At 41.0% G+C, this 13,921-nt stretch overlaps 1 protein-coding gene across 1 annotated transcript in view; it reads left to right on the top strand.

Moving 5' to 3' along the window:
- prkcea (protein kinase C, epsilon a) overlaps window positions 1-11,433 on the top strand; it is a 38,527-nt gene extending 27,094 nt beyond the window's left edge. Inside the window, exons 5-15 of the mRNA XM_083933460.1 lie at window positions 696-784; window positions 980-1,109; window positions 2,058-2,200; window positions 3,219-3,321; window positions 3,875-4,074; window positions 4,832-5,005; window positions 5,093-5,247; window positions 5,651-5,789; window positions 6,854-7,042; window positions 8,192-8,338; window positions 9,549-11,433. Of these exons, the coding sequence (XP_083789586.1) occupies window positions 696-784; window positions 980-1,109; window positions 2,058-2,200; window positions 3,219-3,321; window positions 3,875-4,074; window positions 4,832-5,005; window positions 5,093-5,247; window positions 5,651-5,789; window positions 6,854-7,042; window positions 8,192-8,338; window positions 9,549-9,698 (1,619 nt within the window). The 3' untranslated portion in view covers window positions 9,699-11,433. The remainder of the gene's footprint in view (window positions 1-695; window positions 785-979; window positions 1,110-2,057; window positions 2,201-3,218; window positions 3,322-3,874; window positions 4,075-4,831; window positions 5,006-5,092; window positions 5,248-5,650; window positions 5,790-6,853; window positions 7,043-8,191; window positions 8,339-9,548) is intronic.
- Window positions 11,434-13,921: the final 2,488 nt, after the last annotated feature.

The following is a 13,921-nucleotide window of genomic DNA, read 5'->3' as shown; positions in this document are numbered from 1 at the left end:
ACTGTGAATTGTTAATGTTTTGTCCGGCGAGTTTAGAGTATCAATCTGACACCAGCACAGTTCTTTGTCTCAGTGTATCTGCTGTACGTATGTTTCACTGACTGTGGAGCGATAGTTGTAGCATCTACTCATGGATAAATTACTGAATGGGCATACTGGGCTTACTGGGCATAGGCCAACTGGCCCCAAAGTGTCTGTGGCACTCAAAGACTCATGTACCAACCACTAAGAGATGGAAAATAACCCCAAAGCAACATAAAATGAGTAAATGCGTAGATCAACTACAAAGACACTCAAAATGACCACAAATGGATGCAAAACAGCTACATAAACAAAAACAACTACAGAGACACAAAATTACCAACAAACTGACTCAAAAGGACCAGAAAGAGACTTAAAATGACTCCAAGGAGACACAACATGAACAAAAGGAGACTCCAAATGACCAAAGAACTGACTCAAAATGACCAGAAAGAGACAAAACTGACCAAAAAGACACCCAATGCATCACCAGCTGCATCAGTGTTGCATCAGAAGGACTGGAGAACATAACTTTTTAATCTTCCTGATTTATCCCCTGAGGGATATCATCAGTAATAAACAAATTCTATAGGCCAAACTAATCATCACGTGAACTTTATTTGACTACATTTAACAACATTTGTGAACGCCTGGTGTTGATGCTGTGCTTCCAGTGTGTACGTGTGTCGTCCACAAGCGCTGCCATGAGCTCATCATCACCAAGTGTGCCGGGATGAAGAAGCAGGAGGACACACCTGAGGAGGTACATGCAAACACGCAAGAGAGACAGAGACACTCACCATTCATGCAGGAACCTGTGCCACTTAAAGTGTGTACACTGTGTCCTAACGCTTAAGCACATGCATTATTCCCCCGTTAATACAACAGTGACCTCTTTGTAACGGTGTGCGTGTGTGTGTGTGCGCGTGTGTGTGTGTGTGTGTGTCTCCCTCTGTAGGTGGGTTCACAGCGGTTCAGTGTTAACATGCCCCATAAGTTCAGTATCCACAACTATAAGGTCCCCACCTTCTGTGACCACTGTGGCTCCCTGCTGTGGGGCCTCATGAGGCAGGGCCTGCAGTGCAAAGGTGAGTTCATGTGCAGTGGGGAATTGCAGAGGTGCTCATGTTCTGCATCCTGCCTTGGAGCGTTAACGTGCATACATTCAAAGTCAAGGGCTGTGAATAAAAAAGACGAATGTATCAGTAAATGTAAATGAATTTAGGAAGTCACAATGAAATTCAAAATTACATTTCATTACAGTTGAATAAGAAATGCCAACACCCAACAAACAGCATCCTGCTTTTTTTTTTTACTTTTTATTTACAGGATCAAAAACTGGTGGACAGATTTACAGACATTCTTTGAAATGTTAAGTTATGAACCAATGCATTTTTTAACACTTTGAGAATAACTTTGCTGTTTTTTAACGAAACAGTGCAAAAAAACAGCCATGTGTATCCCATCTGTCTTTGTGCATTAATGTTTTTTTATAATAAACGAATGATTATATGAATCGATTATTAATGCAATCGATCCAAATGTCAAACATGTCCTTATTCCAGGAGCCTGCAGCCCCTCAAATGGGATTTCACAGCTGTCTCTGGTTTCCAATCATTTTAAATGTAATATTTGTGAGCTGTGGACTGTTAATAAACATTTATAAGTGTCATGTTTTCAGAACATGTCATGGACATACTTTCACTATCTTGATTAATATATTAATATATATTAAAATATTAAGATTAGACCCACCTTTACCAGCTGCAACATTCAAGTGAAGAACACATAAATGCATCACTTATTATAATCCACTATTATAATATATATTATTCTGAAATGGGCCATTCTGCATAATGAGTGCTTTACTTTGGATGTTTTAAGTACATTTTGATGCTAATAATAATGTACTTTAACTTGAATGCAGCCTTTATTTAGTGTTTGAGTGGCTGGAATCCAAAATAAACAACAATGGTCCAGTGTTTTGAGCCAGAGAGCCGAACCTGAACCATTTTCATGTGTTCTTGTTGTTGCAGTGTGTAAGATGAATGTGCACCGGCGGTGTGAGAGCAATGTAGCTCCTAACTGCGGTGTGGACGCCCGAGGAATCGCTAAGGTCCTGTCCGACCTGGGAGTCACGCCTGACAAGATCTCCAACACCGCACAGCGCAGGAGGAAGGTATTGAGCTGTTCTCGGACAAATAAAGATATTTCCACTATTAAGGGTTTATTCAAACATTTGAAACGTACAAGCAGGAAACACAGGACTGCCCTTGTTGAATTTCTTCAGCTCAAACGCACACTTTGAATACTTAGAGGGGGATTTTAAAATCTCTGTAAGGTTGTTTTTTGTCATTACTTATACAGATGGTTTTGTTTTTATGATATATTAAGTTTTATTCACAAGTCAATTAAAGTTGTTTTGGGCAGGAAGAAAAAAACTGAATTTGAATATGCTGCCTTCTCCTGCAGACCTCCCCTCCCTGTCCTGAGGCCCTCCCTTCATACATTAACCTGTGTGGGTACAAGACGTTGCCCAATGATGGCAAAGACCAAGCTAAAAGAACCTGCCTACCCTAGCTTACAAATCAGATGTTATCTATTATGTTTTATTTGTAATGTTCTGAAAAGAAAGTAAATACAAAATAAAATACATGTGCAGGTGAGGTAGAGACCTACAGCGGGGTTATCTAATGTGTTTCTCTACCTTCACTAAAAAAAATGTGCCTGAATTAAAAATAATGCACAATATAGTGTGAATGGGTGAATGTGACAAACACTTGAGTAGTCAGATGACTAGAAAGGCGCTATATAAGTACAAGTCCATTTACCACTGGTAGGTAAAGGTAATTGATTTGTCTGGTTGTATGAAAATTAACTTAAGTTGTACTAGTCTGTACTCATGAACTGCACTTTAAAAAATAAAGGTACATGTTTGAAGTATAATCAAAAATAGCTTATTTATTATATTTCGAGAAAAGTGGGGAGGTTTCAGCACATGCCTTTTTTTGAGACCCCGTGATTTGCGAAACAATTTTTTGCCTGCTCAAGGTTTTATTCTGTGTATTTCTGTGGAGACTGATGCAAAGTCACGCGCTTCAGCTGAGATACTGACATTCAACTGCTCATGATTCAAGTAAACGATTTTGAAACGCTGAGCCCAAAGGAACGCTCATGTTGTCTCTGTCTTTCCCCAGTTGACTCCAGGGCAGGACCCTCCCCAGTCTCCTCCTGAGCTCTCCCAGACTGAGGAGAACAGCTTCAGCCAGCCAGCTGTCCCCACCTCCCCCTCACAGCAGGGTAACACTGAACACAACATAAAAAAAGACACACATTTGACTCAAACAGGCAGACATTTCAAAGCCTTTTGAGATGCGTTCTTAGCAGCATGTGGTTTTAATGTGTTCATTTTACCAGTAAGAGGTAGTATTTCCATTTCAGGAATAATATTGTTGCTCCTTTCAAGAAATAAGTAGTTGAACGTGTTATTGTCCTTGTGTGTATATAAGACTAAACTTGCATGATCTAAGAATTATCTCCCACCGCCCACCACCATTTGGTTGTCACAGTTAGTCATCGTCCTTTCTCACTTTGCAAGCTGAGAAATAAAAGTTAACTTTCCCTATGTGGAATGATTCCCAATTTTTTTTTTTGTATGGAGCCAAACAACACAGGCCACTGCTGCTGTTCAATCACCCTGTTTAGAGTCACTGTAACCGACTTGCCTCAGTTCATTTTTGAAAGTTTAAAGAAAGTTGTCGGTAACAAATAATGAGCAGCATTAAAAACGAAAAAGACAGTCGGCCTGTTTTTACCGCTGATGTCTGAACTGCTCTTCCGTTGACGCCCACAGACTTGGCACAGTTAGAGCGCCTGCAGGACGCACTGTCACTCGACCAGCAGGGACCCCAACACTCCTCCTCTTCCTCCTCCTCCACCACCTCCTCTTCCTCCTCCTCCTCCTCAGCAGTCAGGGAGAACGGACAGATCCAGAGGAGGACCCTCAAGGACTTCAACTTTATCAAGGTTCTCGGCAAAGGCAGCTTTGGCAAGGTGCGACGACACAGAGAGGGTGTTTGTTTGTTTACTGCTCATTATGTTCATTATTGAAATAACAATTATGTTGCATGTATGGAGACGACTGTTTGCAGACATTACATTTCGCTATGTTTTTTACTTTCAAAGCATCAACGAACAAAATGATGAAAAATCTCTCAAATGCAGTTATGGATAACATGAAAGCTGCACCAGTCAATGTCTTTATATTAATAAAAAATATGAATCGAGGCAACAGTAGACCAGCAACTCCTGTGTTCTGTGAGGTAAAATGACTGGTTTTGTCAATGGAGTCTGGTGGCTTTTAAGAGGGTAGATAAGGGCTTCAGTTCCCTTTTGCAGAGTCTTTAGCATCTTTAAGATTATTGTTTTGGTTTAAAAGACACAAGTTTACTATTTTGGTTCTATACGCATCATTTTTTTTTCTGGTCTAGCAGCAGGCAGCTGTCTTTCTTAATTAACAAACATTACCACACATATGACAAAGTTAGCGACTAGCTAAGCAGCTAAAAAGGAGACCAAAACAAAGCTAAAAGGAGAGTGAATTCCCCAAACGTCTGTTTCAAGCCATCTTAACAGCCCAAGTTTCCCAAAGTCAACAGATATTTAGCTTTTTCTCAAACCAAAAGATTTTTAATTTAATAGTAGGTTAAATAACCAATTTTTCATCCTGCAGAATTGATTTGACAAAGATTTCCTAATGCTGATTTCATACATAACGGTGATTTCTTTTCTTTAATCTCTTATTTCTCAGGTGATGTTGGCGGAGCTGAAGGGGTCGGAGGAGGTTTACGCCGTCAAAGTCCTGAAGAAGGATGTGATCCTGCAGGACGACGATGTGGACTGCACCATGACCGAGAAGCGCATCCTGGCCCTCGCCCGCCGACACCCCTACCTCACCCAGCTCTACTGCTGCTTCCAGACACGGGTAGGACCACGAGACACACACAATTACAGATGCCATAGTTTGATAGTCTTCTGGGTCTGACACCGCTCTCTCTCTCCTTCTGCGCAGGACCGCTTGTTTTTTGTAATGGAGTATGTGAACGGAGGAGACCTGATGTTCCAGATTCAGCGATCCAGGAAGTTTGATGAGCCTCGCTCTCGTTTCTACGCCGCCGAAGTAACCTCAGCCCTCATGTTCCTGCACCGCAACGGGGTCATCTACAGGTAAGCGCTCCCCTAGTGTTATGTTTTTCAGCTAAGGACAACCTAAAGTAAAGGAAAACTGTTGAAAAAAAGCCCTTTGAGCAAGAAATATCTAACAGATTCTTCATGATAGTCATATTCTGTATTTCTTTAGATGTGAACCCTCTTTGGAAAGTCCAGAGAATTTGATCAAGTACTTAAAGGATCGTTAGGGAATTACACAAATGTCTATTATCTTACCAGGAACATGCCAGAAGGTGCATGACAACATGTTTCACACTCTAATTGCATTACATGGTGATTCTCACAGATTTTCATCGCATGCTCACTTCTCCCAGCGAGTGACTGTTATTGAAACCAGATGGTGCTAATTCTCTCTGTCTCTGTCTCTGTCTGTCTGTCTGTCTCTGTGTTTCTCTCTCAGGGATCTGAAGCTGGATAACATCCTGTTAGACGCAGAGGGACACTGTAAGCTGGCAGACTTTGGCATGTGCAAAGAGGGCATCAAGAATGGAGTGACCACCACTACCTTCTGTGGCACGCCTGACTACATCGCCCCCGAGGTGAGCTGAACCGTCCACAGGACGTGCTGCACTGTGGTTTATTCTCCCCTGGTTCTTCTGATCTAGTACATTTACTAAAGTGCAGTTTTATATTGATGGTCCAAGTCAACATATGTAAGCGTTTCCCCTAGGTTGGACTGCTTTGGCCTGACAGATGGGCCACATTACATTCTCACATTTATTACTTTAAAGAGTCTTTAAATATTTGTCCGTCACTTACTGCAGTTATAAATGTTATTTATTTAAAGCTGCTTCACCTGTTACTTCCATTATTTCCATCTTTCCAAGCAGCAGTGGAGAACAGCCAATGCCAGGAGTTGAGTCTTTGTTAAAACAAAATTATAACTTGTACGGTAACTGTATGCCAAATTAATTAGAGCACACAAGGCCATGGGGTAATGTGTGAAGGAGCTCATACTGTCCTCCAATCTGATCTGGCAACATATTTCTCACACAGAAACACACGAGAAATACCCTTTTGTTTTGTATATCAATATGAAATGGGGGGATTAGTGGGAGAAAGGGTTAAAACCGGTAAAACCTGAGGAGTGCTGGCAGATATGCTTCACCTGTTCAGCTGACTTAAGCCGTTCAGATAACAGACACTCGACTCTCCTGCTGTTATTACAAACGTGAACAAACCACAGACACTTGCCTCGCTCATGTACTCACTGTCTGTGAGCTGCTGCACAATGAACACAGGGATAGTTAGCAGTATTTTTGGCCTGGTGGGGTTCCTGCCTGTAAATTATAGGGGAAATTAAGATGTCTTGTTTTGTACAACGAACAGTCTGAAACCAATATACATATATTTTCTCATCTTTCTTTCCTTCCTTCTGTCCTTCCTTGTCCTCAAATTAGAGTAAAATCATTTTGTGTTTTTGTGCTCTAACACCGGAGTTGTTAACTATTAAGATGTGGGGTGACGTATTTCCTGCTTTTAGGTCATCAGTGCACTGGGAGTCTGAGTGTTTCTAATCAAATCCTCTGCACCAGTCGACTCGTGTTTTGTGTTTTGTGTTTCCTGTCCAGCTTGTTGAACTGTGTCATGTTGTTGGATTCAGATCCTGCAGGAGCTGGAGTACGGAGCCTCGGTGGACTGGTGGGCCCTGGGGGTGCTGATGTATGAGATGATGGCCGGACAGCCTCCGTTCGAAGCTGATAATGAAGACGACCTGTTTGAGTCGATTCTCCATGACGACGTCCTCTACCCTGTGTGGCTCAGCAAAGAAGCTGTTTCCATCCTGAGAGCGGTACGAGTCGTCTCTGTAGCACTCAATATTTTCTCCATTTGATTATTAATTAGAGTTGGAAGAGGGATCAAATCCTCTCTTTCGGCAGGCATATCCGTGTCGAAATGAAGAATGATTTAAAACAATTGAATTTAGTAGATTTTGTCTCAATCAGAACATGTACTGTGTTTGTTAAACAAGATTTTTAAGAACACAGGACGTCCTGGAGGGTCGGAGCTCTCACGTTTGCTCAGCTTGTTTCTCTTATACTTAAGATCAGGTTATCCGATGACTGAAAACATCTAAGATCGTAAAAATGTGGCTTAAAACTGGATGAAATAGTCAATTTCTGCCCGACAAGTACAACTCTGTCCCATGTACAACGGCAATATGACGCCATGGACAGGCGACCAAATGTAGCGACCGTTACCTTGGATAAAATGAACATTTGGGCTATTGTAAGAACTATAACATAGTCGTTTTTAGACATTTTAATGCGGAATATTGCACATTTTGAAAGGCTAGATGTTAATGTTGACAGAACGTAATTTAAATGCTGCAATTATATGTAACCTAGAAGCTCACGTTTCCGCCAGATTTGGCCAGAAGTCTAATTGTCTTTTTACCCTCAAATCACCATGCTGCATTATAAAATGGATGTCCTTGACCTCTCAAACTTTACATTGTAAAGATTGAACTTGTCCTATTTTCCTGTTGTCATCGTTGTTGCACTCTCATTCATGTTTTTTATCCTGAGAACTGCACATGGACAAATGAAACTCATTCAAAGTGCATTTAACGCAGAGGTGTTAGGGTCCTCTTGCTCTGATACAGAGAAGGACAAAAAAACAAGTCAGTCAAAGAGGTTGCAATCATAAAACCGCAAAGTGCTCTCACAATACTGCACGCATAACAGAACAAAAGAGACACAGCTTTCAGTGAGAGTAAATAACACAAGCACTCTGCCGACCTGTTTCATCTCTTTGACACTACACACAGCCATTAATGCCTCCGCTCTATTATTAGCACTAAAATGCTTTCTGCTCTACCCCTCGTTCTGCTTCTGTCCTCCTCATTTTATGGATTGAACCACAGCTGAGCGTCTTACATGGGGTTGGTTTTCAGATGATATCACCAGGAAATCAAAAGTGTGTGTTTGTTTGTGTGCAGTTCATGACCAAGAACCCGGCCAAGCGTCTGGGCTGCGTGGTGAGCCAGGCCTGTGAGGAGGCCATCAAGACCCATGCCTTCTTCAGGGAGATCGACTGGGTCCTGCTGGAGCAGAGAAAAGTCAAACCACCCTTTAAACCCCGTATTGTAAGAAACACACACACACACACACACACGAACAAACACACGCTATTGTTTTATTCATTTTAAATCCGTCAAAACTGTGAGAATATATTGGTTTCGATGTACTTATTATTGCATCAATGCTACATTTAAAAGTATTTCTTTACTTTTTCTTTCTTTTCCTTTTTTACTGATGGAAAAAAAATGTGTGTTAAGATTTTATTCTTCACACATCCACAAGTTGTTGTGTCCTGCTGCAAGAACACCCAGTTTACAGTAAAACGAGGTCCTCTGGTGGCGAACAGCTCACAAAACGTTTATAGTGATGGAAAAAAGAGGGATAATGCAAATAAGCCACCGCTCATGTTCCAGTTTGTTATACAGCTGCACTCTAAATCATAATTTTACTCATTTTAAGCTGTATTTGGTTCCTGTATGGCTGCTTTGTGTAGAAGTTCAACTCTGATCCATTCAAGATGTTTGTTAAATATTTGTGGGCAAACATGTCGACATTCCTCAAAGGAAAGTATTAAAACAGCATTGTGTTGCTATGGTGTCAGGTATAAGTTAAGAGATATGTAATATATTTTTTTGAACAATACAGTGCTTTATGTCTGAGGGAGTACACAATTACAGTATTTCACTATAAAATGTAAAAACAACGGTAAGGGAAAAACCAGCCAGAAGAAATTTGCTTGAAAAAATTAAAAAAAAAACAATAATTAGATGTTTAGGTGCAGTAAAATTGCAACAACTGGGAAAAAGAAGTAAAGAGAAGAAAGAAATAATTACATATAATCATCATAAATTAAATTACACTTTTCTGAGGATAACAAGCCGAGGGAGCACTGGCCAGGTTTCGAACCATGTCTTCAAACTCTGTTATAGACACATGTAGGTCACAACAGTATGCACAGGTCACAGAAAAGGCAGCAAGTCTCTGCAGTCAGAAGGTGTCGCTCTAATGTCTCTTTTAAAACACTCGAATGTAGTGAAGTTCCTTCCTCTGACGCCCTTCCCCTCTGTGTGTGTGTGTGTGTGTGTGTGTGTGTGTGTGTGTGTGTGTGTGTGTGTGTGTGTGTGTGTGTGTGTGTGTGTGTGTGTGTGTGTGTGTGTGTGTGTGTGTGTGTGTGTGTGTGTGTGTGTGTGTGTGTGTGTGTGTGTGTGTGTGTGTGTGTGTGTGTGTGTGTGTGTGTGTGTGTGTGTGTGTGTGTGTGTGTGCCCCCCTCTGCAGAAGACCAAGCGAGATGTGAATAACTTTGACCAGGACTTCACCAAGGAGGACCCCGTGTTGACGCCTACAGACGAGGCCATCATCCGACAGATCAACCAGGAGGAGTTCAAAGATTTCTCCTACTGCGCCCCCGAGGAGACCCAGACCTAACACACACACACACACACATACACACACACACTGGTTCAACAACACTAAACCTGGCACGCACATATGCACATATTGCTGACACTCATACATGTGTAGAACCATAAATCCCTTTACAAGACACACACACACACACACACACACACAGACACACACACACACACACACACACACACACACACACGAACACTCCTTTACTTTGAAGCTATTGGTTGTTGTTACTTTTTGGAATATTCTTTACTTGCATTGTGTTGTTCTTGTTGCCTGGGTTTATTATAAATATAAATATAAATATGAATATGACTATGAATATGATTATACACAAATGCACATGCGCTCTCTCTCTCATACACACACACACACACAAACTCCCACATTCGTTGCACACTTTAAATGCAGATTCACTACACACGACAATCCCACGTTTTTCAACACGCTCACTGCACATGCTCTGACAACCAAAACACGCAAACACACACACACACACACACACACACACACACACACACACACACACACACACACACACACACACACACACACACACACACACACACACACACACACACACTGCTTCTCTTCCCCAGCACCAGGACTGTGCAGTGGGTGCTGGGTGCAGAGGCCTGTATATAGCCTGTGTTGAGTGGCTGTATTGTGTTGGTATTGTCTACTAGTAAAGGAGAGTCGTGGCGCATGGACAAGCACCCTACCTGTGTTATTACTGTCCTTATTGTGGACCAGTTAGGGCCAAATACCCTTTGTGCAATACCCTGACTATCTATATATTTTATTTGTTTGTTCATGTGTTATTTTTTTCTCCTCAAAATGTGTTTTTTTTGTGGTATGATTGAATACTTTCGCTCATCATCATTCTCCTGTCTCGTGTGTGTATAAAGTGAATGTCGAGCTTTCAAGTTACAGGCTATTGAACTAATTATGTGGAGCAGAGTGTTACAGGCGGCCTGTGTAGCAGCATCAAGCCCGATTTCCAGCTACGTCATCTATATGCTAATTTCAGAGTCCGTGTCTGTCCCGCCGGCGTGAATGTGCTGGCCTGTGGGCGTTTCTTTTTTTTTGTTTTTGTTTTGGCGTGAATGTACATTTTGGTGTGTGTGAATTCTTTCTCCCTCTTAGTGTGGGACTTTTCGTCCTCAGCATTTCTGTTTCTATAGTTACCATCAGTGTTTTCAGCTCCTCCCTCCACCTTTTCCTTCCCCTCTCATCCAAAGCATCAACCTCCCCCTCTCCTGCCTCCAGCAGCCGTCTCACTCAGCCAAAACCACTTGCTTTTCTGACTTTTGCTTTTTTTCAAGAATGGCTTTTTTCTTATTGCTCTATTTCATTTTTTTTATTATAGTTATTATTATTGTAAAGTGTATCTGGAGGAAACCTTTGTGTATAATACTATAACTATTCTATCATAGGTCTGTTACAGCCGGGCAAAAAGAAATGTGGAAAACCAGCAGCTGAATTACCTCTCATACCAAACACACACACAGACAAAAACCCCACATACAGACTCTCTCCTTTGCCCTCTCCCTCTTCTTCTCACTCTCTCTCTCTTTCTTATAAACACACACATGCACACACAGAGAAGGACTGTTGTCGCGTGTACTGTACAGTGATCTGAAGGCGAGCTGGTTGCTCTGTGTGCAGTAGAGTCGGTGTGTAGTGAAGCTTTGTGCACCCAGGGGTAGGGCTGTTCCTGGTCACACTATCTTACTCTGTGCCAAAATGTAGTGCAACAGCCAGGCTAGTCCTGTCTGGTCTGATTCCAATAAAACACTGAGCTGTCTACATCACTCCCAGACTTGTCGTCTTTCCTTCCTCGTTTTTTTTTAACATTTTTATTGACTCTCGCCTGCTGCTGTTCAGAGGCAGATTCTGTTCTGTGGGATGCTTCAAAGTTTAAGTGAAGAAGAAGTGAGAGGGGAGGGGGAGTGTCCAGAGAGAGGAAGGGGAGGAGAGTGTTATCCTTTCCTGACCTATCATCATGCTCACTTCTGGAGGCCCCGTAGGTGATGCACGTTCAGAGGGGAGAGGAGACACTGTTGAAGTCATCCGTGCTTCGGGGGAATACTTGCCTTGTGACATTTGGCACCACTAATTGCCACTCTGATTAATTAGAGTACATGTGATGGTGCAAATTGGAGTGGGAAGATCCCCTGCTGTGCTGTGAACTCCTGCTGCCTGCCACCATCTCTCTTATTCTGAGCCAACGTTCACCATGACGCCTGATAGAGACGCGACACGATGACAGCCGACAAGGAAAAAAGAAGGTAAAGCTCTGCGTTGCTTTGAGGCACTTTCATAACCATCTACACAGTATTATATATTCCAACTTTAATTTTTGGGATCAACTGAATTGTCACTGTGCCAGTTTGGTCAGTAACTGAGGTGATGTGGTGAGCCCATAGATGGTGTTGTGGCCACACTGGGCATCTTGAATATTGACCACAATGCACTCCTCTGTGTCCTTCCCCATCTGTTCATCAGTGGTAGAACTACTTCAATTGGAGATTTCGTAACTCAACAGTGTGATCTGAGTTGAAGTATTACATGCTTCCCTTCAGATTGAGAAACTCTCTACAGTCTCATCTAGAGTCTGGCCAATATGGGATTTTTGAGGCCGATACAGATTTTAGAGGGGGACAATCCACTAATCACCAGTAAGTCGGCTGATATATTGAATTTTTGAGCTGGAATAAAAAATGTGCCTTTTCTGTGTTGATTGTTCACTGATTTTACAAAGATATGACTCTGCAAAGGATTTCTTAAACAAAAACTACTAATAACTATTAAACAATATTTAACATTTTATGCATTAAAGATTAAACCATTTTCAATCAATTCTAGAAATAAACACTGATAAAATAAATTAGAATAAATAGAGAAATAAACATATTCCGTATCGGTCAATTTCTGACAGTTTATTCTTTTTAAGAATAAATAAAAAATAAAATTAATAGATTCTAAATCACCCAAATTTTCTGGATTATATGTTCTGGAAAAAAAGACTTTCATACAGAAAATCATACGCTGATACAGATAGATACCAATATGTCTGTAGTACAACAAAAGTTACAAAACAACTATAATATCTATCATATGTAGTGTCTGAGGTAATGCAGTGTGAGTTCATAGGACTTTATTGTAATTAATGTAGTTTTTATTGCATAAGATCCATGTAAATGTTATTAAGATGACTTGAGTCATTTTGAGTGTTTATTCCCTGCCCTGTCCTCTGCAGGGCGATCAGCCGTGACGCAGCCAGAAGGAGACGACGGGTGGAGTCTGAGGTGTTTGGAGATTTGTCTCGCCTCCTGCCGCTGCAACAGTCTGTCCGAGATCACCTGGACAAGCCCTCGGTCATTCGCCTCACCCTCAGCTACATACGCATGCAAACACTGCTCAAAGGTACCAATGGTCATCACACGTCACACACGTTAAACAGGGTCTCCTTCTACGTGTACAGGCAAACATCTAACACCATCTCTGGTCAAAGGATGTGGTTCAAAATCATACAAAACTAACAAAAAAATCATTTTTATATGCAGATGATATTCATTGATATCAATATATCAAAGGCTGTCATCTGCATATTACTTTATTTTTGCAATATTTAGTCAAAAGAAATGAAAATACTTAGCTTTCGCATATTATAGACTTTTTTTCTACTCAGAATAACAGAAATTAAGTTATTTATTATACATCAACAAAATAACATTTTCATTTAACCACAAATATTTGGTTGAGTCACAGTGATTCTGTGATATGTCTGCATGCTCAATCAATACCGTATAAAGATGCGTTAGGTTTTCAGAAAGTTTGATAGATGTTAAAATACATCAGGTTTCCATCATATTCTTTAAAGAAATTCATGGGCCAGTGTCCAAAATACTGTATGTTTCAAATAAACCTTTAAATGTACATGTACAACGACAGTTATTGGGTTAATTTTATGTATTGAAGTAAAAATCTAAATGTACTTTTTGCAGAACTGTATCTTCGGCTGTTGTGGTAAATTTTAGTCGCAAAACTGGTGGTTTTGAGACACACACACACACACACACACACACACACACACACACACACACACACACACACACTGATTGTGAGCTATAACATCCGCAATCAACCATTTTTGTTCATAAATACTGAACCCACTGAAATTGTAGAAAAGTAAAGAGCAGTTTCCGAGGAAAATAACTATTTTTCACAACAGT

This window comes from Echiichthys vipera (assembly GCF_963691815.1).
Source record: "Echiichthys vipera genome assembly, chromosome: 18".
In the NCBI taxonomy this organism is placed as follows: Eukaryota; Metazoa; Chordata; class Actinopteri; order Perciformes; family Trachinidae; genus Echiichthys; species Echiichthys vipera.
The sequence above is the reverse complement of the archived record's forward strand: the minus strand, read 5'-3'. Positions and strand labels throughout refer to the sequence as shown.